The following is a 26,698-nucleotide window of genomic DNA, read 5'->3' as shown; positions in this document are numbered from 1 at the left end:
ACACATACTACAAAACGGCCACTCAGGAAAAATAAAGGATAATTTATGTGTTTTAAAGAATTGTAAGAAAGGAAATGTAATGAATGCTTGGGAAGGGTTGTATATTCATAAGGAAAAATGAAAAGTCAGAAATAAGTTGATTAATGAACAGGTAAATGTTTACTCCAGTTGTACTACTTATAGAAATGTATTGGCCGGTACTTCCGGCAGCCAATAGGATATAAGTAGGGACGTCTTGTTACGGTATATGTTATGTATATTTTGTGAACGTGTTATGTTTCCAGTATTATTAAATATATTTTTATTTTCTCTCCATCATCATTGTCACTGATTTCACTAAACAACTTTATGTCGGCCGCAAAGAGCAGGAAATAGCTAGCAATAGCCTCGCCTATGTCATTACAAACAGATTGAAAACTGATTGATTTATTTATACTTTCCAAAAAACATTTAATATTTCTGCGCTATTTAATATCCAGGGTTATTTCCATTATTTAAACAGAGACAGCTTAATTGAAAGATCAAACCTTTTATTCATATTTAATCTGGTGACGTATCTCAGGTGTGATCAATAATGACACGTTAAGCCATGATAGGACCAGCGATCACGTTACTATATTTCCTGGGTAATGTTTACTAGAATGCTTTGCAATATTCGAAAGATGTAAGAAATTTTAAAATAAACAGATATATAACAACTTTGATTACAGTTTTACCCATAAGGAAAATTTAAAATGCTATTTTTTCGATAATTGTCCCTGGTTTAAGTTTTTTTTTTTTTTTTCTTTTTTAGCTCTATTTACTGTTGTTAAAATATCATTTAAAAAATTACATAATGCAAGATACATGACCTGGACAGTGGACATATACATGAATTCAGCTATAGTTAAATATTACTCTCGATTCTTCAAAGGCAATGTCTGCACGGATAACGATCCGACGAATGAAAAATTAAAGAACTGTATATTTAATCCTCCGCATTTATCTCTTTACGACCATTTCTTTCAATTCTTTCCCACTCATACCTTTCCATTTTTTTTTATTTAATTACTCGTTTAAATATTTGTAGGAGCGCCTCAAAACGTGTATATTATTTGTATTACCGGTCCCAATTTATGAATCATTATAAATGAATTGTTCAGCACAAATTAATTGTGGAGACATTTATTTGTAGAAATTTAACTTTTAACTTAGATTTTACATGTAGTTTGAATCCGTGATTTTTCTAGTTCAACTGTTGGATCAACGATTATCCTAAATAAATTTTGATTTTCACTCAATGTAAAAGCAGATCTCAAAGTCAAAGTCCTTTATCTAAAACTATCTTTACACCTTTGCAATCCCGTTATCCATAGTCTACATAAAATAAAATAAAAAGTAATTAGGTAACAATATAAGTTAGTTTTATCAGAACATAAATTTAATTGTTCCTAATCTAGTGCGCTAAATACCTTACTTTGTTCGGACACATTACATATAGCAGTAACTAAATTATGGTTTTGGAATCAAACTTATAGAATTCTCCGTTAGTTCCTACAAGGTTGATTTCTTAAAATTACCTAAAAGATCACGACCAAGTTTCCTGCGATGAATCTTGACCAATCCATTTTCACACTTCATAAAATTAATCGGAATTCTTTGCTATTGATATAATGAAAATAAGCCTAAGCCAACGTTAGTTCGTCACTCTTTACAATAAATTTCTACGTCATGTTATTCAGTAATCTAATTACTTTAATTTAAAGCTAAACACGTTTACCCACCAAACTATACTTATACATGTTTTACAACGCATGAAAAATCTATCTTCAACACAATTTGGATTTATTTATACAATATAGTAAAATGAACACGAATTTATAAAATATATTAGGGATGTAAAGAATTTCTATTTCTGCTTCTTCAAGCGTGACACGTTCCCAGTATCAACAATATAGAATTTGACATTCCACTGAGCTTGGCAAGAACAATGAGTCGATTCCCAGTACTGTAATTGATCCTTATACTTCAAACTCTCATGAGCTTTTAAAATAAAAGTAATAAAATTATTCTGAAATTGCTATTAAGCTACTGTTGAGCAGCTTTTAAACTTAGATTCAGGTGGTGCAACATGGGTTTGGGCCAAAAACTGTGTTTAATACCACAAGTATTTAAGATAAATCCTTTCAATTAGATTCGTCCGATATTTTATTAGTTTTATGGTTTTTAATCATCCATAGAAAGTAGATAAAGATGTAAGTACCAAAGAAGAACATTTCGGAAAAAACTATTCGTCGGCGTTTTTCTAGCTCTATCCTTACTCTGTAATTAAGTTTGTACTCCGGAGCCATACCCGCATATACACAGACAAATACCCGAAACATCCAGGAGATACGAAAAATATCGTTGTAATAAAAAAACAATAAAATTGTTTTTGAATAAAAATTGTAAAACCTCTTCGTTTTGTGAGAAAATATTCAAAATTAGTAAACTGGATAATGAACAAATTAAAACAATTTTTTATCATTCGAAAACCAAATTGTAAAGCATTGAAAGCGTGTTGGATAAATAGGGAAATATTTTCTACCTTCATACCGGGAATTATATTCGTAGGAAAATTTTCCATTAATATAAAAGTAAATAGCTTCTCCAACGAGTTTACGATGTAACAAGGAACACGCTGTGGTAACGGACAATATTGAAATGTCTCGGGTAGAAATTCTATAAATGTTGTCGTATTTACAACAGCCCGCCAACTGGTTCTTTCTTACACATTAAAATACTACAGACATAAAGACTTTCCTGGTTCTTAAGTGAACGTTGTATACCATTAAAGTTATGAGGACAATAAATGCTTTTACATCTTCCAGTACAATTTTTAAGTCTGACTTGAGCTGTTAAATTTTCTTGTATGTCTACTTTATTGTATACTTCATTACTACACATTGTAATGACTCAAAATTCAATGCTTATAAATATAGTACTTATTTAAATTCCAAACTCAATCTTGTTATATTTTCAATATTTATTCGTGTTCATTGTTAATTATTAAAACCATATTGTCTCAACATACATATAATTTATAATCAAAATTTATTCATTCCAAAATTATTATTCAAAACAATCCCTCCAAATTAAAATACAGTGCATCTGGGGTCAAGATTACAAGTAAATTTCAACCATGTTCTTATTTATGTGAACCCCATAACTGGAAATGAGATACAACAATGAGACTGGGAGTGCAGTAAAAGTATCCAAGAAGAACACACAGAATCTATTAACTTAATTGTGAAAATAATTGTGAAATTATAAAAGAAAGTATTGTCAAAATTTCCAAATTTTACTGAAGAAAGAAGAATTTAAGCCTACATTACTAAGAAGAAAATTATTATTACAGAAGATTGGTGAGAACACTCCATTTTTATTAAGTTATTGACTCAGACTAGACTCTTCAAGCATCCATTTGGACCCAATTTACCTCTTTTAATTAAAATCAAAATCCTTCCTATTTAATTTATTGTTTTAGAAAGATTATTAAACTTATAACTTACCATACTTATTGAAAATTTTAATTAGATCAATGAAATCGTTTGATTCGGCCAGCACGAATCCCCACCCCTGAACAATTTTTTGTAACCCTATTTTAATAATTTAACTTATGTACCATTAAACCTTGTACTTTAAAACCCCTCTCCTCATAAATATTATTGTTTAACTAAGATAAGATTAGAATACAAAACAAATTAAAGGGTTTATTTCAACATACATTTGATGCCTTGACAACGGGTGCTTATACTATTGAACATTTCGAAATAAGATTTTCGAAGTTGTAATATACTTATTGAACAAAGTATTAACGTGTTGTTCTAGTTTGTAAGATTGCAAAAATTGTATTCTGAATACGATTATTTGATCATTGAGATGGGATAAATAACGAAATGTATTCTTGACTGATGAATCTTATATAACTTTGTTTGTGTAGTACTTAAAATTACACTACCGGTACTTATTTTATTAACTGACGTTTAAGTCCCAAAATAAGCTTACCGTTAGCCATAACATTCTACATACTGTGAAACTTAGGTACTTGTGATATTAAGTATTAAGTTATTCGTACCAGTATGTTTTACGTAGGTTGTACAGGCGTTGAGTAGTGAAATCAGATATATTAGTTGTCTGAGTAATATTGTCACGTACAAAGCTAAGGGAAAATCCATGTCTTTACAATGTAAAGGCTATTTCGCCTTTAGAAGCTCGCAAACATACTTTATGCTTGAAGTGGCCTTGGACGTGTTGCTGTTAGATGTTTTTATTTGTGTATAAAGTAAAGTTAAAACATGTTGAAACCCACAAAGTATTTGAAATTTGTACAAATTGAATTGATATCATCTTTCGTTTTATTTTGGTGAAATATGTAATTTTCAAGGGGGGAAATGGTTATATGTAATAATGGAGTAGATTATTTTTCAGGAGAACATCAGTAAGCAGTATAATAGAATAAATCTAACTGTTACATTAGGTTACGGTAAACATTTTATTTTGTCATCGAAATACAAAAGAACTAACGAACATAATTGTAAAAAACATGGTGTTAAAATGCAATTGAAATGGCTTGGATTCAAAAAATAGGCTAGAAGTAGGGAATAATAATATTTGTTAGTTGAATGATAGTCTTCAGAGATAAATTCAAACAAAAACGGATTTTATTGTAGGTACGAATTTTGTACTGTATTAACGTTTTGAAACCACTAATTAGCATTTGTTAGCATTATGTAGGTAGCGTTTTAAGTATTCTGACTAGATGAACTGCTTGTCTTTAAGCTACAAAAGCACCAGGCACGTCACATTATCCTAAACGGGTCCTCCATTCATACTTTGGTCAAATTATACTCAGTTGCGTTCACATCTTTGTTGGTCAATCATAAAACAGTTTTGTAGCTATAAATTACGCAAACAGATTAGTTAATGAGTTTGATAATTATAGTGATGAACGGATAACTTTGGCGTCCGAGGTGTATAGTAGTTTCTGAAATACTATGAGGATCCTAAATTTTAATTGTAGGCCTAAGTAAGCACAGGTTGGCTTATCTTAAATATACCATCTTTATTATAACTTTTCGTTTTTAGGTAGATTTTCAACTATTAGAGTTGTGTTTTTTTCACTTTACAACGACCCTCTTCAATCAAAAAGAGTGTAAAAGTGTGTTGACACTTGCAAAAACAATGAAGAATTTCGAATTAACTATGAAATTATATTGCTGGATAAGAGTTTCTATTAATAAAAAAGTATTAATTTTATACAATTGTTTGTGTTTTTTCTTCTTTAAAGGTACACCACTTATGAGAAAGAAGTAAAATAGACTTAGTTCATACCACTAACTAATGATCAAGATGGTACATAAAAGGTTTCATTCACAAAAACATTTTTTTAATACTACACAAGTCCTCTGAGTGAAGCAAAACATCAATGTTCTAGCAGCCATTGCAACTTGTGCAAATGAAGACCCTTTATTCGCCTTACAGTTCACAGATCAAAACACAAAATACAACAATGACTGAGCAACACTAATCAAACTCCTTTCATTGCTATCAACCTTCCAATTGAACGAATACGCTGTTTTACTGGAGCTATTTTGTTTTACTGTTCGAAATTTAATAATTTTATCGTATTATTTGGGTTAAACATTAACAGTTTTTATATATAGAAATGTTATATGAGCATGAGCATTTTTTTACCAGTTTGTCTTGCATTGAGTACTCAACTTAACCACTTTCTATTTCGCAATCAAAGATACATGTTTTATGTTTAAGGCTTATTCTGCGTATGTATATTAAGACAGAAAATACAGTTTAGGCACAATATATGATCAGTAATAACAATGTTGACGTCCGTTTCACTTGTATAGTTAAGTATGCCCATAACATAGAGCATAACGTATGCCTTTTGTATACTAAAACATGGTTCTTATAAAATTTGTAAACAACATTCTATATTAGTTTATGGAAGCTACCCATTACATCGTCATTATAGTATATTATTATCGAATTATTTAAACACTTTTTACTATAACATCGCAGCCAGTAATTGACGATTGATTAGGTTTACACTGGTTCCTTTTTATATGGTTCCTTGGTACTTTTATATGGTATACTTATATGGTTCCTTTTTATATTAGTGTTGTTCGAACTATAAACTCAACCTTTAATTGAAATGTTTCTATTAAATAGAAAGAGGAGTTTCTTGGTTCTTCATGTGAGGTTACAATCATTATTTTACTTTGATATGTTTATTCTCTCCTAACAAGAAAGTAATTATTGTCATTGACCATATGAAACGTTATATTTTGTTTTTATGGATTAATTTAGGTTGTATAACTCTCTTATGTGTATTTCATTAACAAAAAATATTTTACTTATTTTACATTATTCTATAGAGTACCAAGGACATTTTCATATTCGTTTAATAGTTTCATGTTTAATTTTCTTATGTTTCAGTAGGTAGATGGAAATAAATAAATGATTTAAGTTCCTCGGGTTATCACACAGGCGGAGTAGAGTTATATTAAAATATCTTTCAAAGACATGCTAATATATTTTGTGCGTTGACGCAAAGCCAGTGGTTTTCTTGTGATTTCGTTTCTCTGCCACACACCGCTACACCATCTTCAGCAAAACAAACTGTATGTTTCTGAATTCATTCTGAAATATAAATTACATGTTGCATATGCGGAGATTTTTCAGTACTGTAAAACAGGCATGGAAGCTTCTTATTTGTTATTTCTTTTATCATATAAATAGATATTATGTGTATGGCTATAATCAATTACAAATATGTCACCATGGATAATTGTGTACTTTTTTCTATTGATGAAAGTTGAATTGTCAACTTTAAAACCCCATTGTCTATGTAAAACAGTATTCACTTATATAAAAAATAATTAAATAATAACACTATATAAAAAATAATTGCTAATTTTTATTCAATGAAAAACTGTTTGTCTCAGTAAACACAAGTTTTTCCATATATTAAACCAACTTATCACATATTTTATTTGTAAAACGTCGATAGTTTCCCGAAAGAAATTATTTTTAAAAGCATCATACGCAAGTCACTGCGTGTTCAGTAAACTTTAACCATTCATATTATTTAACACTCTATGTTTTATTTAATGTACATCTCTTTTCCTTGCAACTAACATGTGTTCTTAATCAAATTAAATTATTCTCTATTGCTAACACATGTTGTGTATAAAAAGTAAATAAAACTGTGTCTGGTTCTCCTATCCCAAAAGTGTGTTCATTTTTTCTCCCTTTTATAATCTCCATTTAATTTCATTCTCTACAAATCATTCATTGGTCCTTCGAGCCGGATTTTGAATTTCAGTCTTTGGATTCAATTTTCAGAACACTTTCAAGCTATCGAAATATCTTTATTTTATCATTCAATCTCTTTATGTTTCTCCCCACTCTCATAGTGTCACAAACTCTATCTAATTCTTAGTAAAGTTTCACTCCATTTGTTTTGTCCAATATGGCTACCAGATCAATTTCACTCTCAAACTTCAACAAATCAACCCTTCTCATACAAAATTCTTTTGAAAAGATTCTCAAATCTGTACAAGAGCTTGAAACACTTTCCCCCTCAATCTTGTCAGTGATACAAATCAGAACTTTAAACAACTTCTCGAACCAGTTAGAAAAGAAACATGAAGCCTATGAAAATTACCTGGAAAGAGCCTTGGAACATATATCAGAAGAATTAGATTTGGATGCAGTAAGTGACACTGAAGACAAACTGCGACTGCTATTCGTCGAAGCCAAGTCTCGGATTGAAGCCCTTCTCCAACAGCAGCCGCAAGATGTTCCAGAAGAAAGTAAAGATTCAACAAGAATTAGTGACATCTCAGCTTCATCATCTGCTCACGTAAGACTCCCAAAACTAGACCTCATCACGTTTGATGGTTCTCCTCTACAGTGGGTAAGTTTCATCAACTTATTTGACACTAGCATCCATCTGAATGAAAGCATTTCAAACGTCACTAAATTTCAATATCTTCTCAGCGTGCTCAAAAATGAACCACTAAATCTCGTAAAAGCTTTCAGTATCACTTCAGCCAATTACTCAATTGCCTATCAGCTCCTCAGAGACAGATACCACAACACCCGAAGGTTAACTACACTTCACCTAAACAAACTGATCGACCTACCGGACATTTCCTCTACCTCAAACAAATGTCTCAGAACGTTCCTCAACTTGTTTTATGAACACACAGAAGCACTTAAAGCTCTTGACTGTGACATTACTTCTAACTCTAACCCTCTGTTGTCCACCATACTCTTACGAAAACTAGACAATGACCTTCTAAAACAACTAGAGGCTTTTAGAATTAATATAAAATGCGAAACACATTCTCTACCAGAAGTAGTCGAAATAGTCAAGTTTCTTAATCAAGAGTGTAACCAAATGGAAGACGCTGTGTTACATACCAAGTTTGCTCAAAGTACGAACAACCACAATTCAAATTTTAAACCCAAATCTTTCACATCCAAGCCCTCTTTCATTCAAGCTCAGAAAGTTACAATGGTCTCTACTCCAACTCCATCAAATCAAGACAACTCAAAAAATCCTTTCTCATTTCCCTGCTTTGTCTGCTCATCAACTGGCCACAAGGTTTATGCTTGTCCTAGCTTTCTCTCTCTTTCTTCAAATGGACGTTTTAAAACCGTAAAGGACAACAACAGATGTGTCTCTTGCCTCGGAAAACATGATGTTAAAACATGTAAGTCTAAAGCATCTTGCTTCAAATGCCACAAACGTCATCACACCTTACTTCATTTTGAACATGACAAGACATCTCAAGGTTCTACATCATCACAACCATCAACCACTCATGTTTCGAATGAAAAACCTACCGTATCTCTTTGCTCACAGGAAGCCAGTCCTGCTAATCAAATCCCTAAAACTGTAATTTTAGGCACAACACTGGTTAAAGTTACTGCTCAAAATAACGTTTCTCATGTGTTCAGAGCATTGATTGATAGTGGCAGCATGTGTGATTTTATTAGTGAAAAAGCTGCTCAATTACTGAATGCACCTCGTTTCAAATCCAACTTACAAGTAGTTGGTCTTTCTCAATCTCCAACTCTCACAAAGGGTATTGTGAACCTCACTGTTAACACACTGGCAGGAAAATTAGTTGCATCCAACCATGAAGTGCACATACTTGATAAAATATCTGTCAATCTCCCTAGATCTCAAATATCACAAAGAGTTCTATTGAAAGTAAAACCTTACCCCCTTGCTGATCCCAGCTTCCACTTATCAGGGCCCATTGACATGCTGATCGGAGCTTCTCTCTTCCCTCTTCTTTTAACGAATGAAAACTATTCTCTCGGCCCTAACATGCCTAACATGATGGGAACTCACTTTGGCTTTGTTGTTATGGGGAATGCACCTTGTTCAACCGATTCCCAGCCTGCCAACACTCCATCCATCTCTCTGCTCTCAACGGTTGACAACGAATTGCATAACTCTCTACAGAAATTTTGGAAATTAGAGGAATTATCTGTACCCTCAAAGATATCGGTTGAAGAGCAACAGTGTGAAGATCTGTTTAAAGCTACCCACTCTAGGGACGAAAATGGCCGTTACTTAGTTCAGCTACCATTTAAAGAAAATCATCCACCTTTAGGATCTTCCAAACTCATCGCAGAACGACGTTTTCACTCACTTGAACGACGTTTTACACTCTCTCCTGATTTGTATAAAGCTTACTCTGACAATATAAATGAACACATCTCTCAAGGTCATATGGTAAAACTACCTCATCTAGATATCAACTCTCCTCCCTATTTCTTGCCACACCATGCAGTTGTGAAACCATCCAGTACCTCAACTAAACTCCGAATCGTTTATGATGCAAGCTGCAAAACCAGCTCTGGAATTTCCCTCAATGATTCTCTCATGACCGGCCCTAAATTACAGACCAACATTTGTGATATATTGCTACATTTCAGAATACACAATATCGTTTTCACTTGCGATATTCGCCAAATGTATCTTCAAATCTTAATCAAACCTTCCGATCAACTGTTCCAACTCGTCTTGTGGCGTGACAATCCCTCTGAAGATATATCCACATACAAACTCACTCGAGTGACTTTTGGAGTAAATAGCTCACCCTACTTAGCGATTCGTACCCTCCACCAGTTAGCTGAAGACGAAGGTAAAGACTTCCCTGAAGCAGCAAATGTCTTGCGCACTCAGACTTACGTAGACGACATTGTAACTGGAGCAGACACGGTAGATGAAGCAAAGAACCTTCAAAATCAACTCATTCAACTACTCAACCGTGGACACTTTGAACTTCGAAAATGGACTTCAAATTCTCCCGAGCTTCTTCAGTCTCTTCCAGACACTCATAAAGACTCTCCAGTCTTTCTTGAAAATACACCTGATCCCCATTTCTCAATTCTTGGCCTACACTGGTCTCCAGACTCGGACAATTTTTCATTTCATCTCAACCTACCGCCAAAAACACTAACTAAACGTCACGTTCTCAGTCTAGTCGCTAAAATATACGATCCTTGTGGATTTCTTAGCCCATGTACTATGACAGCGAAATGTTTTATTCAACTTCTCTGGACGACCGGTCTACAATGGGATGAACCTCTCACTCCAGAACTTAGTGCAATTTGGAGTAACTTTATCTCAGCGATACCAGCACTTGCAGACATTCAGATCCCTAGAGCATTGAAAATCTCTCCAAATTCTAGTGTTGAACTTCACGGCTTCTCAGACGCCTCTGAACGTGGGTTTTCAGCTGTTGTCTATGTACGATGTTCCCAACCCAACGGAGAAGTGACTACACGTATGGTTTTATCTAAAACTAGAGTCGCCCCTCTCAAGAAGGTGACTCTTCCACGATTAGAACTCTGGGCTGCCCACTTATTAGCTCAACTCGTAAACTTCTGTTGTTCTTCATTCAAACCCTTAATTTCACTCAACCAATGTTATTTGTGGTGTGATTCTTCAGTAACCTTGACATGGCTTCAAACTCCATCTTACAGGCTGAAAACATTCGTGGCTAACAGAGTCGCCCAAACACAAGAACTTGTCCCCTATCACTGTTGGCGTTACATCCCTAGCAAGGAAAACCCTGCTGATTGTGCTTCAAGAGGTATTCTAGCCACTGAGCTTGTGTCTCACCCCCTTTGGTGGTCAGGGCCTTCTTGGCTTTCTCTTCCCCCTTCAAACTGGCCTGATGTAACTTTTTCACCTACAGATATCTCAACATTAGATGAAGTAAAACACACTCCTCTAACTGTACTTGTGTCAACTACCACTGAGTCTACGCTGACCAATCTTCTCATTAAATATTCTTCATGGGAACGACTTCTTAGGATTTTTGCTTACGTCCTTCGTTTCATACACAACTGTAAAGGTTCTGAAAAACGCCAAGGTTTCATCTCAACACAGGAACTGAAAGACACAAAATATCACATTTTTAAACTTGTACAAAAAGAAGTATTCACAGAAGAAATCAACTGCCTCAAACGGAAATCATTTTGCTCCACTCGTTTACAACGTCTTTCACCTTTCATTGACTCATTTGGATTATTGCGTGTTGGAGGACGTCTTTCTCAGACATCACTTCCTGAAGATGCTCGACATCCCATTATTCTGCCAAAAAAGCATCATGTGGTAAATCTCCTCATTGACCACTACCATATCTACAATCTTCATTCAGGCCCTCAGCTTACTCAAGCATTACTTTACAAACATGTTTGGATACTGTCTGCCCGTTGTGCCATACGCTCTCGTATCCATAAATGTGTCAGATGTTTCAAAGTCAAACCTAGAAATGTGTGTCCTCTCATGGCTGATCTCCCTCAGTCTCGTGTAACTCCTGCTCGACCTTTCCTCCACACCGGCATAGATTATGCAGGGCCTTTTACTGTTAAAATCTTCAACCTCAAGGCAGTGAGACACATAAAGTCATACTTTTGTACTTTCATCTGCCTCGTCACGAAAGCTGTACATTTGGAAGTAGTAACAGACCTAACGACTGAATCTTTCATTGCTGCAATGACTCAATTTGTATCTCGCAGAGGACATTCTTCCGACATTTACTCGGATTGTGGGTCCAACTTCATTGGTGCTGACTCTACCCTACGCAAGATTGTTGAAAAATCTCTTTATTGTCAAGACTCCAAACGGAAGATTCAACGATTCTCTTCACTTAAAGGCATCAATTTTCATTTTAATCCACCAGCCGCTCCGCATCAAGGAGGATTGTGGGAATCGTCTGTAAAGAATGTGAAACATCATCTCCGTCGAGTAATGGGAAACTCAGTCTTAACACTCATTGAATTCATCACATTGTTGACCCAAATCGAAGCAATGCTCAATTCCCGACCACTGACACCTCTTTCAAATGATCCTTCGGATCTCGCAGCACTGACTCCCGGACACTTCCTGATTGGTGCACCCCTCACAGCAGTACCTGAACCTAATCTCCTGACAGTTCCTGAAAACCGTCTCAAGCAATGGCAGCTAGTTCAAGCATTTCATCAACGCATATGGCATAGATGGCACCTAGAATACTTAAACAACTTGCAACAACGTACCAAGTGGACTCGGAAATCAAAAAATCTTGAAGTGGGTGACCTTGTTCTGGTACATATGGACTCACCACCTCTCTCGTGGCCTCTCGCTCGAATTACAGCAGTTCATCCAGGGGCTGATGGGGTTGTGCGAGTGATAGACTTAAAAACATCAAGTGGCAACCTCAGAAGATCTGCCCACAAAGTGTTTCCCCTGCCAACTGTGGATTCGTGAACTGTTTTTGTTGAATCCACTGGGGATTCAAGGCCCCCGGTATGTTCAGTAAACTTTAACCATTCATATTATTTAACACTCTATGTTTTATTTAATGTACATCTCTTTTCCTTGCAACTAACATGTGTTCTTAATCAAATTAAATTATTCTCTATTGCTAACACATGTTGTGTATAAAAAGTAAATAAAACAGTGTCTGGTTCTCCTATCCCAAAAGTGTGTTCATTTTTTCTCCCTTTTATAATCTCCATTTAATTTCATTCTCTACAAATCATTCACTGCGTCAGATATGTAGTTATGGTATTGTATCAGTAGATGTATTGTATCATCTTTTTAATTATATCAGGGTTGAGTATGAATATTTGTTTTTGCAATCATCTTTATCGTGTTCATCCGAAGATCGGGTAGTGTGAAAAATCTTCAAGAAGTTAACATTAGCTTTTTGGTGGGGTGAGGGGTTAAACCTAGATGGCCTAGGTTGATAAAGTAAGTTGATAATTGTTAGGTTATTCGTGTTAGTATATATTAGTAAGAAATATAAAGAAGGTAAGTAGCAAAGGTCTAATTTCAATGGACTAATAACCCCTGCTAATATAAATAACATCACTATCCATAAACAAAGTTTTTTTTTATATGTAGTATTGTTTAAGGAAATATTTTATATAGTTAGTAATATTTTCTTTGAGTATTCATAGATCGGTAACGATTTTTTTTTACATAATTACATGTATTGTTGATTTGGAGTTGAGAAAAAACATAAAAAATTATAAAGCTAAATGATAAAATTACATGTTACCAATAAGTGTGTAATAGCTATCGCATAAATTAGCATTCATTTTTAATACTAATATGTAAATGTTGTAATATGTACAGGGGCTTATTTAAACCAAAAATTATGTTTTAATCTATGTTTTTGGCAAAAATATTTCTCAAAATCATCTACAAAGGAATATCAGGCAAAAACTAATGTCGATTTCATAAAAGTATAACAGCAACGTACAATGGTATTGTACTTTTATTACAAAATTTGGTGTTAAATAAGATACAAAAATTGTGTTTTAATAAAGTAATCATTAACTCAGAAATCCGCAGTTTAGTTTGTGACGAGATGAATGGACACAAATTAAGGAAAATGGAGGACATCGTCAATTCCATAAATTAGTTTAGAGTCTCAAAGTTGTCAGCCTAATGTTGGCAATTAGTTCCAGAAACAGTTTATGTGGTAAATAAGTATATTTTGCTTTATTTTCTTTTACTCTAACCAAATCAATTTATTTTTATGTGTTGTGGTCTATTGTAAGAAGTATTAACTTACACAAAACTCTTTCTTTAAATATCTTCACGTTTATTCACAACAAATGAATTCTCCCACTGCTAAAGAAAACAAAATAAAGGAAAGAGTAAAAGAAGTTTTCCTAACCAGACTGTTAACAGCCTTTGTGTTAACATAAATTGGTTCCTGAAACTAAGATAATATTGAAGTTTCTTAATGAAGCAATAGCCAAAGAAATTCTTTTGAAAATAGTTAAAGAACAATGTTTTACTCAAAGGTTTTAGTTGTTGAATTCTTCATTTACCTACATAAGAAAAGTTATGAAGCCATTTAAGTTAAGCTCTGTGTTTGTGTACAGCTTCCATCCAACGTTTCAATTTAAGTTTGATATTCAAAAGCTGTTTGACTTTGAATATTTCGAAAATGTTCACCCGATAATAAGCTAAAATCGTTTCCTACGATTCATACTGGGTTTAAGGTAACAGTACAAACTCACAAGTTACACCCGTATGATCACATGCCGTACGAATAATATACATTATTATTCATGTTTCAAACCGGTGATTATGACTTCAAAAATAGAAAAAACAATTATATTGTGTACAACTCTGTAACCAAACTTACAAATACAAAATAAAAACTAGTTAGTCGCGTAAGTCCATTCAGACATTTTTGTTTCAGGTTATATATTTTGCTTCTATACTGTCTCAATTATCAAATAGTTTGGACACAACAAACGTCCAATTCAAGAACAATTTCTGCGGTGTTCCGCAGGAATGAAGGGTATTTCAACTTATCGACAGAGCTCCACGAAGAGCATCATCCTCGTTAAATCATCCAGCAATAATCTAATGCGTCCAAAACAATTACTTTTATTCAACACTAACTAATACTTTAACTACGTATGATAACTGCATTTTATAACGTCTGATATTGGCATTACCAATTGTTGTGCTAGTTTATTTTCCCGGAACACAAAAATATACTTTAGAGTTTATATCTTTGTACATTATACTTTGTACATTGTATTGTGCAAACTTAATCGTAACAATATAACAAAGTTCCATAGAATATTTAAAAAGGCCCAGGCACATTAACTGAGATTTACAACCAAACTTTAAGAAGACAATCAGCAATATCCAAACGGCCCTGTAGATCTTTGCCTCTTTACATCATTACAAACAAGTACCTATGTCAGAAATTATCTGTTTTAGTTTCAATCTCTTTTAAGTTTGCCTAACTCTCTATGTATGGCAGGTAAAACAGTCTCAATGTAAATGTCTGTAGTTGACATATAATTCATTACCCACAGGAGGGGAGGTTACAAATGATATGTATCAAGAAGTCGGTAAGAATCGCTAACTTTTACTAAGTATATTCTCTCTCCACGACACAACAAATAAACCCTCCTTCTAAACATTATAGTTGAAGTCGAAAAAATGGACTAAAAGTTTAAATTGATTGTGCAGTTTTACAAATTGTAGACTATTATATCTTCTCTTGAAATGAAAAAATAATTGATTTCTTACAATTTAAATTTTTTTCATGTTAGAGCCCATAAACAAGAAATATTTATTTATTTTCCCTACTTTATGTGTTAATGTTTTGACGAATCAGTAAAAAATAAACCAGATTGGTTCGGGTTTCTTAATTTACGAAAATCGTTCATTGTTACCCTCTTAATACATTCTCTTCATTATTTCTGATTAATATTCTCTAGAATTTCAAGTTTAAACCCATAAAATGAGAATCCATCAACATTTTATTATCTCTATTTAGCTTAAAATGCTAGGGATTGTGAAGAATCAAATATACTGCTATGGTTAGTTATCTTTAAACCTGGATCCAAATGGTAACCCATTTAAATTTAAGACAACCAAATTAGTTTATGAGAAATTAGTTTATTTTGCTCTTAAGGTCAACTAGAAAAGGAATGAGCATTCGCCAGGCATTCCGAGGATTATTAATGCCATTTTTGTGTGGGTGATATTGGAATATTTCATAAGAACATTCCTTCATATTGCCGATGACGCAACCCATGTGGTTAGAACTAATAATTTGACGGTTTAGCTACGGCGAAGTTATACAATGTTACTGTACTAAAATAAAATTAATGATAAAACAGGTCTGATATTTTTTAGTTGGTAACAACCAAAAATATATATTAGTAAAAGTTAAATTGGTAAAAATTTAAATTATGAGTATTATCTAAATCATAGTTATATACTAAATTAGGTTATGAGTTTTACTTAACAATGCTATTTATTAGAAGTCATTAATCTGCTTGAATCTATCGTTGTTTAAACTAAGTATAAAACAATGTTCAACTCAATCAGTAATAACAGAAGTTGTTAATGGTTGTAATCAATGTAGTAAAATACCGCCTTTGTTATTATTATTATTTTATTTTATGTTAAAAACATTATTTAGAGCTATAATTTTATTTTATTATTATTATTTCCAATCACTTCTTTTATTACATTTCTATTATGTAACCTTTTGCTTATTTCGCAAGTAACTCTTTTTATAGTATTTAAAATGTTAACGTGTAAAATTTTAAAATGTGTACAAAATAATTAAGTTATTGAGAGCAATGAACATACCCCACAACCTATGGCTCAAATCCTCTAGGTGCACAAACGGCGCACACCATGTATAAAGTTCACGGTGTCAGGGTTAAGTTTTTAATTAAAGTTTTAATTACTATACATATCAATTATTCACTAAGTGCATTGATATGTAGAGTTGAAAATTGCGTCAGTTCGAACTATTAAAAATCAACACAGCCAAAAATACTATACGGACAGCACACTTTCACATAATAGTTTGAATTGAGATTTTTTTTATTTATGTAGCAAAATCAATAGTACAGTAGTTTTGGGGGGCTGAAGCAGGCAATGGCTAGTTTCCTTATGATTTACCCTCTACTAAATTATCAAGGTCATTCAAAAGATATTGCCTCATCAATCTGCTAAATTATGAAGTATAACTAGGTGTGCATCTAGGACACAACTTTGTAGGGTGCACGATTGCCCCACATTAGAAGGACGCTGCAATAAAACGTTGTTTTGATGAGAACATAAACTCTGATCTTTGAACGTGAAGTTTTCTTAGACAAAATTAATGCTATGAATTTTTTCTTTTTCTTTTTTCTTTTTTATTTAGTTACGTGGGGACCTGTACACACATTGCGCATTTTATTGGGCTCAAAACTAGTTTCAAATGCAAAATAGTTTACGCAGTAACCTTTTATCATTAAAGGATTATGTTTTTTTAACAACTGTTAGATACATAACACTAATAATTTACTATAAATTTAATCTGTCGATTCTATAGATCCAAACCATAGTAAATAACCTATCAAAAACAAGTTACGATTATGAATAAACATAAAGCATATTTAAATCCATTATCATAAACTGTTTCATGTTTATAATCTGACTGTGATTAAATATTCAACTGAAGGACCAGCTCTTATTTAACTACAATGATTCACGTTTAATCTGTTATAAAACAGTTGGTAGGCATCTTTGAAATCAAAATCTAGAAATAAATAAAAAAGCTCAATGGAGGTGGAGCTTTATTAGTAATTGTTTTTTTAGAAACCATGCATACCTCAGCTAGATCATAAGTTCACAAGCTTTTCCAAAAGGATGTTACCTTATTGTGTCATGTATAAATATATACACAGGTAGAAAATTATAGTTACACGTTTGATTCAGATTTGGTTTAGTTTTTATACACAAAAATATTCGTATAATTAACCTTAAAACAATAATAAAAAAAATTATTTTTAAGTATAAATGAATATTGTTACTTTTTAAACAATTTTAATCCTACACATTACAAAACGAACATTACAGGCACTTTATTGTATTATTATTATCATCAACTACATATTTCTAAATAGTTACAAAAATTCATTATTTTTATGAATTGTGTTTGGAAACTTGGTGAATATTTTTGGTGTTTCTTGTTTTGTATTAATATTTTTTTTATAATGGGTGTTACTTAAATTTTTCGAAACGATCTAGACTAACGTTTAAAGATACTGAATTAACATTTAAAGGATGTATTTATAATTAATAGTTTTAAGTTTCATAAGTTTGAATTGATCAAATAACGACTAGATGAGAAAACTGAGTGCATAATCTGTAACACAACAGTAACATTTAGGAGAAACGTCGATTATCAGGCGGGGAGAAAGATTTTGGCAGAAATGTAAGGTGATTGTTACTGAGCTAAAGGCAGATATCTCTACCTCCCTCTACCAGCCCTACCCTTCTATACCCTTGAGTAGAGTAATGATATGTCAACTGCAGATGTGGAGACTGTTTCACCTGTCTTTGACTATTAGGTTGAAATTGAAATACATCTACAAATAAATGGTTGTTGCTGTATTTGTGTGTCGTTAGTTTAATATGATTGATGACACAATGTTTCACAGTTGAGTTCAATATTTTTTTTTTCACAAAGAGTCTAAAAATTTTATTTAACAAAATATTTAAAATGTTATCAGTAAAAGTTGGTCAAGCTTGGTTATTGAGTTGAATTGTTTACAACTTTTTAACTACCCCATTAATATTTTTGAGACTGGGACATATGCTTTACAAACTTGACGAATCTTCACTATGCGTGCTTACCTTCAAATTTTAAGGTTATGAATCAAGGGTTATAGCTTTTAACAAGATATAATAGAGTAACGATTTTATTTTTTTTATGCACTCCAAAAAACAGATGACAATGTGTTATTCCTTTTGCATTTTCTGTATGTACGAGACTTAGTTGCATACAAATACATAGTCAGGTCGATCTATAGTCTATGAGCGTTTTAATTACAATACAATATAAATTTTAAACATTGTACCCTAACATATTTTCTGTTTTTGTAAGTGGTGTGACTAACAAAGAACAAAAAAACCTTAGCGATTTGGAAACATAGAGAGAGTTGCCTTGGAACGATATTCAAATATATGTGTATGATATGAGCATGCAGGTTGTGAGAGCAGCGTCACTGTAAATTCGGTGTAATTTTTATACATTAGCCTTAAAATATCCACCTCCTGGAATGTCACCGCAAGATTTCATTTTATTTAAACAAGAAAAAGTTATGTTGGTCTGTATCATACATTTATTATCATTTATCCCTCCAAATTACCATAGCTGCAAATTTGTATTTCAAAATCCACTATTTGTTTGGGTTGAGATAAATGATCTCAAAAGACAAAGGAGAACATTTCCAATTCCATAAATTAGTTTGGGTTCTCAAAGTTGTCAACCTATTTCACCCATTAGTTCTAGAATCCCTTTGCAAGATAAATACTCTGCCTAAGAGGCAAATAAATGTGTTTATTTACACATCAAGTAACCGGTTTTATAAAAGGAACTGTGCTTTTTATAATTACTTTTTGGCAAAGCAAAACTAGTATTAAAAAAAATATCAGTACTTTATATATTGGAGTATAACACACAATCAACATTATAGAAGCATTGCAAGGGAAACCTAGCCCTTAAAGTATTAATTGCAAACTAGTGCTACGAGATGCGACATTATGAAAATGTTTAAAGAACTATTCTGAAAAAAACGTATTACTTGGTTTTGTACTTAGACAAATTCCTCCAAAATGTAAGGTAATATTGATGTTTCGTAATGAAGCCATAACTAAGAAATAATCGCCGTGCAAAGTAGTTAAGTACAATGTTCCATTATAGAGGTTTAAGTAGTCCAATACTTTATTTGCCAACTCAAGAAAAGTTAAAACGCTATAAAAGTTAAGCACCGTTAGCTTACAGATTCCATCATTCCATCTAACGTTTCAATTTCAGTTTCAGTTTAGTAGGCAAAAGTTATTAATCTGTTTTATTTTTATATTTTCTTACGGCTAAACTAAAGCGTTACATTTTTTTCGGAATGTAATTATTACTTGCTCCAATCCTTAATAAATCTGTTGATAAGTTACCTCTCAAGAATAACAAATAAAGGTTTGCTGATGTGAGAATTCACAATGCTATGTTAAATTTTCGTAAACATTTAAACAAAACGTATAATACAACAAACCTTCATTACAAACTACACCTATGTTACACTTTATTAACAAGAAGTTAGTTAAAAGGCCTAGTAATTTATGAAAGAAAATGCTTCATATTTTTATATTAAGAGTTTATTTTTAAATTTCTGATCCTAAATATTATTATTACAGCTGAATTTGTTTGGATACGGGCTAACAGCTAGTCTTGTTTTAATTTCAAACATATTTTATTCATTGTATAAAAATATTTAGCAAAAACGTCAAATGTACGTCACCTTTTTACAAAAAGATTAATTTTGTCGAGATTGGTGGAAGTAAAATCTAACTTGTAATATTATATAAAGTTTTTTGAAATAATACTCTGTTTTCAGTGCAACTCACGTCCAAACCGAGGAACAATATCATCGGCATTCCACAGAAATGACGACGATTCCACCATATCGTCTGGGTTCCAAAAAGCATCTCATACTTTTTAGGCCCCAACTTTTCTTTAGTATATGTGTAATGACTTACTGTAATGAACTGTAATATAATGTAATTTATTTAAAATTAGATTACTATCCAAACGATTTATAATATATATATATATATATATATATATATATAATTATTTATATTATAAAGAATATGGAAATAGGGAATACTAACGTTTATTTCTCTTGTAAAATCCATTTTTAGGAGTAGTAAGAGTTGTTTGTAATTTATTATTTATTTGAACAAAGTAATGCTAAACTGTATACATTTATGTAATTTTCCTATTTTAAATACATTTCCCTGAATTCAAACACTTTTTCTTTTATTCTTCACAACAAATGCTGTTCTCTCTGTTATTGAAAATATGGGGATAGTGATTTGAATTCAAATTCAAATATTTTTATTTGTGATAATACAACATCTTGGCCTCGCCAAATTTACAAAACTCGTCGGCGAGGTCCAATTGGTTCACAAAAATTAAAAAATAATATTTAAATTTTTCATCTTTTTCTTTTTAACAAAAAAAATATGTCTACTAATTCCATGGTGGTTTGTGGCAGGCACATAAATAATTGCATTTAAAAAAATACCCTTATTCAATTCCTTTAGTTCACAATAAACCTTTTCTTAATTTTTCCTTATTACTTAAGTCTAACTTTACTGAATAGGACTATTTATGACATGTTTTAAATTGGTATTATAATGAAATAAAATATAAATTTATATTAAAATGCTCTGATTTGAGATTTTGAAAATGAAGCTAACAAAAATTACTATTAATTATTATTGTAACGTAAACATATCTTGCGATCGTAGACACTCAAGACTTAAAGCTACTTTTCAATTTCTAACCAAAATATTGAGTATATCAAAATCACATGACGTAACAAAAGGTGACACCAGTACGAAGCTATTGTCGAGTTGAATGTGTTACAGAAAACAATAACTCAAATGTCATACGCCATTGTATCTGTGTTTGCCCTATTTCCTTTCGTTCATGGCAGACGCATCGCTAATTTCGTCACTTTATCCTTGTAACATAAATGATCCAAACACATCTAAAACAGCTTAAATTGTGACTAATGTAACTTCTGCTGCGATATATGTGAGTTCGTATCATTATGATAGAGATGGTTCACAATTCTGAGGCAATATTCCTCAGTATTGGAGGAACGTCAAGTATCCAGCTATTGATTGCAGGCTGCTACTTTATATCTCATAACCGCGAGACCGAAATTGATTCCTCTCACTGCAGCGGAAATTAAAAAGTCTACTTTGAATTTTATTCCTCTAACTTAATAATTTCATTCATAATTCTCAAAAATCATTTTTTCAAAGAGTGAACTGTGCTGAAAAAATTTACAATTACCAAACCCCCTGACATCACCGGCATGGTCTCGTATAACATCGCGACACTGACTGAGCCGTAGTCTGGGCTTTGAAACAATATATATCCCCTTTGATATTTGTTATAGCTTTGAGAAACACAACGGAGTGTTTTATGGTCAATAGTCTAGTTCTTAGAGCACTTACTTATTTATACAAATATGTATAGCATTTACTGATTTATGAAGGCGATATTTGTATATAATATCTTTTTAAACTATGAAAACGCTGGTCAATAAGAGCCAAACTGTATAATTTTAATGTAATGTAATGTTTTGTAGTAAAATACATTCTTTGTAAGATATAAACCCACGTTGTTCCGTATTCATCAAGTTCTTACATTATACATAAATAAATCGATCTATTTTTGACTCATAAAAACATGTGAACGTGTATTTGTAAATACAACAGGCTTTTTCATAAGTTTCTTATAAGTTAAGGTAGTATTAATGGGTAAACATTTTCCAAATAAATCCAAACAATACTTTTACTAATTCCTATTCTAATAGTACTTGCTAATTTCATCCTTGCCATTTAACCAGTGAAATTTGGAAGGACAGTCGATTACAAGCCGAAGTGAGTGAGAGAGGTATTCCACAGAAAGAAGCTTTTTACTGAGCGATGACAGATGATCTTCCCCCCTCCACAACACAAATCGTCCATAACGCTGAATTATATAATGATATATCAACTGTGAACGGATTGAGGCTTTTCCACCTTTCGAAGAGTAAACTATTGAAAAACAACTACAATTAAAATGTTGGTGTCTTGATTGTTGATAATGAGTATGGATAAAAAGTTTTAAATTTGTGCTTTCCATTGCAACACTGTATTGTTCCAACATTTTTCTCAAAAATCGTTAAATGCTCACATTAGTAGTACAAGGTATTTGAAAGTATTGATTGATATGATATGGCTTTTACAAACTTAAAAAGAGTATTAACATTACTCATATCCAAGTAATAGTTGAACTTGTTTATAGCATACGTATGTGCACAATAAACTAATGACTTCACTTCAAAAAAGTCTGATAGTGCTGGTAAAGCGATAGGATGGAAGAAACCTCACAAAGACAATCCAAAAGAGATTCTTCATCGTTAAAGGCAATCTGTGTGATCGATATTCAAAACCTGCCTACCTCTAACATTCATGTGCACAATATGGCATCTTATTCTTGCTAGAGGAAGGAGATTTCAATTTAACATCAAAGAGAGGTTTTATTTTATTTTTATCTTTCGTTTTCCTTAATTTTCGCAACGGAAAATTTATTTTATGAAAATAAGTAGCCTATGTAAAATAGCAGAATAAATGTGAATCTTTCATATGTTCCAAATTTTGATCAAAATCATGCAATCTTCCTAAAAATCGATAACAGATAAAAACATATTGTTGTAGAGTTTTACTTCGTAAAATATGTCAGAGCCCCTTAAAATAAACATTTAAACATGTTTTGTATGTAGGTTAGTCATAGCTTTCAATAAATCTAACTATATACACTATAATTGGGACCTATAGAATTGGCGAAAGCGTGTTGTTGAGGCCAAGTACCAGATTAGGACATGGCAGTAATACATAGTCTAAAATTAACTGTTGAAACTTCAGAAATGTAAAACACAGCAATTAAACTTGACAGCACGTCAGTATTGACACAATATTGCTCGATTGCAATACAATACATTCATCTTCTATTTCGAAGCTTATTGTCAAACGTTCTAGAATCATTTGAATACGACAACAAAATACGTTATGAATACCAAAGGATTCAGCAGGCCACACCTGCCATTACACCCTCCTTTGGTAAAAAGTTTTTTCTACTTTATTAATTATTTACCTATGCGTATCTTAGACATAAACACAAGTGATTTGTTATGTAACACGTCTAAAAATGCAAATTAAGTTACACGAGTTAACATGCCTCTGGTGTTATTTTACATTTGCGACTAAAAGATCATTTTTAAGCTAAAATTACAAAATATTTATTTTGTCCTAACAAAATATTAAACATTTAAAGTAACTAGGTACCAGTGATGTTGACGACGACGTTGGGACTTTATTGTTATCTGGGGTATTACAAGACACGCTACGGGCGGAGTGTACTTTCTAATATGTGCTTATTTAAGCTTTAAACTTTTCATTATAGATAAAGGACAAACCATAAAAATGTGCTGTTATACGTTTTCCATTCATACAACTTTATATAAATTATTTCACAAAATAACGACCCAAATCTTGACTTTAATTTGGGAAAAATATTTCTTGAATTCAAGGGAATGATCGGCATTTTACATTGATTGATGTCTCATGAAAATGTTATTTTAAAAGGTATATCTCATTAACATTATGTATAAACTATTTATTTCATTCCATATTTGTATTATTACTATTAGCGAATTTCCCTATAGGGAAGTAGCTATTACCGTAGGTCTCATGGTAAGACTTAGGCCCGGGACCGATTTACTTTTTCAGTTTGGTGTCCCAAGAGGCCAAAAACACCATTCGTTCAAATTTTTATATATGTATATATATATATATATATATAGATTTATATATATATATAGATTTATATATATATATATGTGTCCGTGAACACGATAACTTGAGTAATTTTGATCCGATTTTGATGAAATTTGGTTTGAAGGTGTAAGGCGGGATAAACTTGAATGAGTTCGCGATCCAGCATGATCGGACCATGGGAACAGGGTTTTATGGGGTAAAAATTGGTTTTTCTCACTTTTGACCCTCAAAAAACAAAATTTCCCAAATTTTCTCTAAACCTTCTTAAAGAGCTTTAAAAAACAAACAATTCAGTATATCAAAGTGTTTTTGTACGGTTATTGGTTACGGAGAAAACTAAAAAAATGGTAAATTTATAATTCCCATGTTATTCTTATGGAGAATGTTGTAAAATGTTGTAGTTTGCTTGTTTATGGATATTTTTTGATCAAACTTGGCAAATATATTCATTTTATACCAAGCAATAATTATTTTACTTAAAACACACACTTTATTAGTTTCCTTGTAGCAGCAAACCTAGGTACTCGTTAAACCTAATGTTATTTAAATAGATCAATTGGAAATCAATTCAGCCAAATGGAAATTCGCTTAGACGGCAGGTTTGCTGCGGCGGGGGTATTCTATTATTGTTTTACTATTATTTATTTTATTATTTTTTATTTACTAAATCGATGACTAACAGCAGTTTAAAATTATATTTCTAATCCCATGTAAGAAGTACATACTAAGTAATTTAACAAAAAAATAAAACACTAAGACTGGAGGAAGGAGTGGACTTCAGACTGGTGTGTTGCTGGCCTAGTGAGTATCATCTCAGGATTCCATGCGAGGACAGGTTCTATTCCCGAAATAAGCTCAAAACATTAGAGGGTTTTGGACTACTTTCACTTTAAAGTTTTTGAATTAATTTTATACAAAATATCACGGACGTAGAGAATGACAACATAAGTCTATAAAGTTTGTATTTTGACAATAAAAACATAATAGTTTGAATAACAATGATAAAATAATAATTAGTATTATTACTAATAAATATAAAATAGTATAATTTTTCTATCGTCTATGTATTTTTCGCTTAATATTTGTAAACGTTTGAGCAAATAATGACAGCTATATTCGTTAGAATGCATTCAAAATATCTCGAATGCGAGAAAGATTTATTAAAATTATTTTGCTATACACGAAAGAGAAACTTGTAACCATGTCAAATCTGGCAAGATAATGGTCGGTTGTAATACAATAGCTACATTTACAGTTTATTTTGTAGTTTATTGTCAAACTTTTGGCAGCCATTTGAATATAATGCGTTTATGAATACCAAGGGGTTCAGGTGACATTTGAGAAGCCTATATACCAGTGTTTGTAAAAAAAATGGCAGTTTGCCTTAAATTCATTTTCAAACACTGCTATTCCCTTCGATGTATCACAAAAATACTTATTCAGGTTTTCTCAAATGTTATTAGTTTGTAACATGTTAAATTTCGCCATGATATTTTTTTTTTATAAGGAGCCGATTTAGCACTAATGCAAGGTCACAAATGTAAATTTGTAAATCCCGCCAACGTTTGAGTCGGCGGCTTCCATTCGCACAGCGCCGGGCGCTCTGCGCATGCCCGACTGGACCTGCGCACAAGCGTCGGCCCCGGCCGTTGCACCACACGCAGCTCCTAGCCTAGAGACAGTCGAGGCCAGGACACGAGAGAGCAGACTTCACGCTACCTGATAGTCGAGTCAGGGAGTCGACCATACCCACTACGAGGGCACGAGACAGACGACTGTCAACCACGCACGGGTCTCTGAGGACCAAGTACGACGACTCTGTATAAGGTAGTCATCACCTTGCTTTAAATAGACATTTGTCGTACCGTTCGTTCAAGTCTAGTACAAGATCAAGTTTCATTGAATATTCTGATAGTCAGCTTAACGTAAAACTTGCTTGCGCTAATTGTTTAGTATATTTAGCATTGATCAAGAGTTAACATCATTGCAGCTATACATTGACATTTTGCCTCTCACATAATTCGATACTTTTACATGTAATTAGTAACTGAACTCGATTGAACAATAATTACATTCAAAGGAATTTACCGTATCTCTCATCCTCACACATACGAGGAAACCATTTAGCTGTTGTAGTCTTATTTACTGTGTGTTGTGTGGTTTTAAATTATTAACTAAACGGCTTTAATCGAAGATATCTAA

The 26,698-nt window shown here is 32.5% G+C and overlaps 2 protein-coding genes across 3 annotated transcripts in view; one reads left to right on the top strand and one right to left on the bottom strand.

Moving 5' to 3' along the window:
• Positions 1-26,698, bottom strand: part of LOC129002017 (regulating synaptic membrane exocytosis protein 1-like) — a 286,069-nt gene that overhangs the window by 236,632 nt on the left and 22,739 nt on the right. The window lies entirely within an intron of this gene.
• On the top strand, positions 7,511-12,820 carry LOC129003633 (uncharacterized). The gene is made up of 2 exons (XM_054431931.1): positions 7,511-7,957; positions 10,190-12,820. The coding sequence occupies exons 1-2, from the start codon at positions 7,511-7,513 to the stop codon at positions 12,818-12,820; spliced, it is 3,078 nt and encodes a 1,025-aa protein (XP_054287906.1).

Source organism: Macrosteles quadrilineatus, unplaced genomic scaffold, assembly GCF_028750875.1.
Source record: "Macrosteles quadrilineatus isolate MER2022 unplaced genomic scaffold, UCM_ALF_1.0 Scaffold_9__3_contigs__length_116548681, whole genome shotgun sequence".
NCBI lineage: Eukaryota > Metazoa > Arthropoda > Insecta > Hemiptera > Cicadellidae > Macrosteles > Macrosteles quadrilineatus.
This window is presented reverse-complemented; position numbering and strand designations above follow the sequence as displayed.

Bases quoted from the DNA above. Each gene is read 5' to 3' on its own strand.
- LOC129003633 (XM_054431931.1), top strand. From the start codon at position 7,511: ATGGCTACCAGATCAATTTCACTCTCAAACTTCAACAAATCAACCCTT. The intron at 7,958-10,189 runs GTAAGTTTCATC...ACCCTCCACCAG, and splicing joins ATGGTTCTCCTCTACAGTGG to TTAGCTGAAGACGAAGGTAA.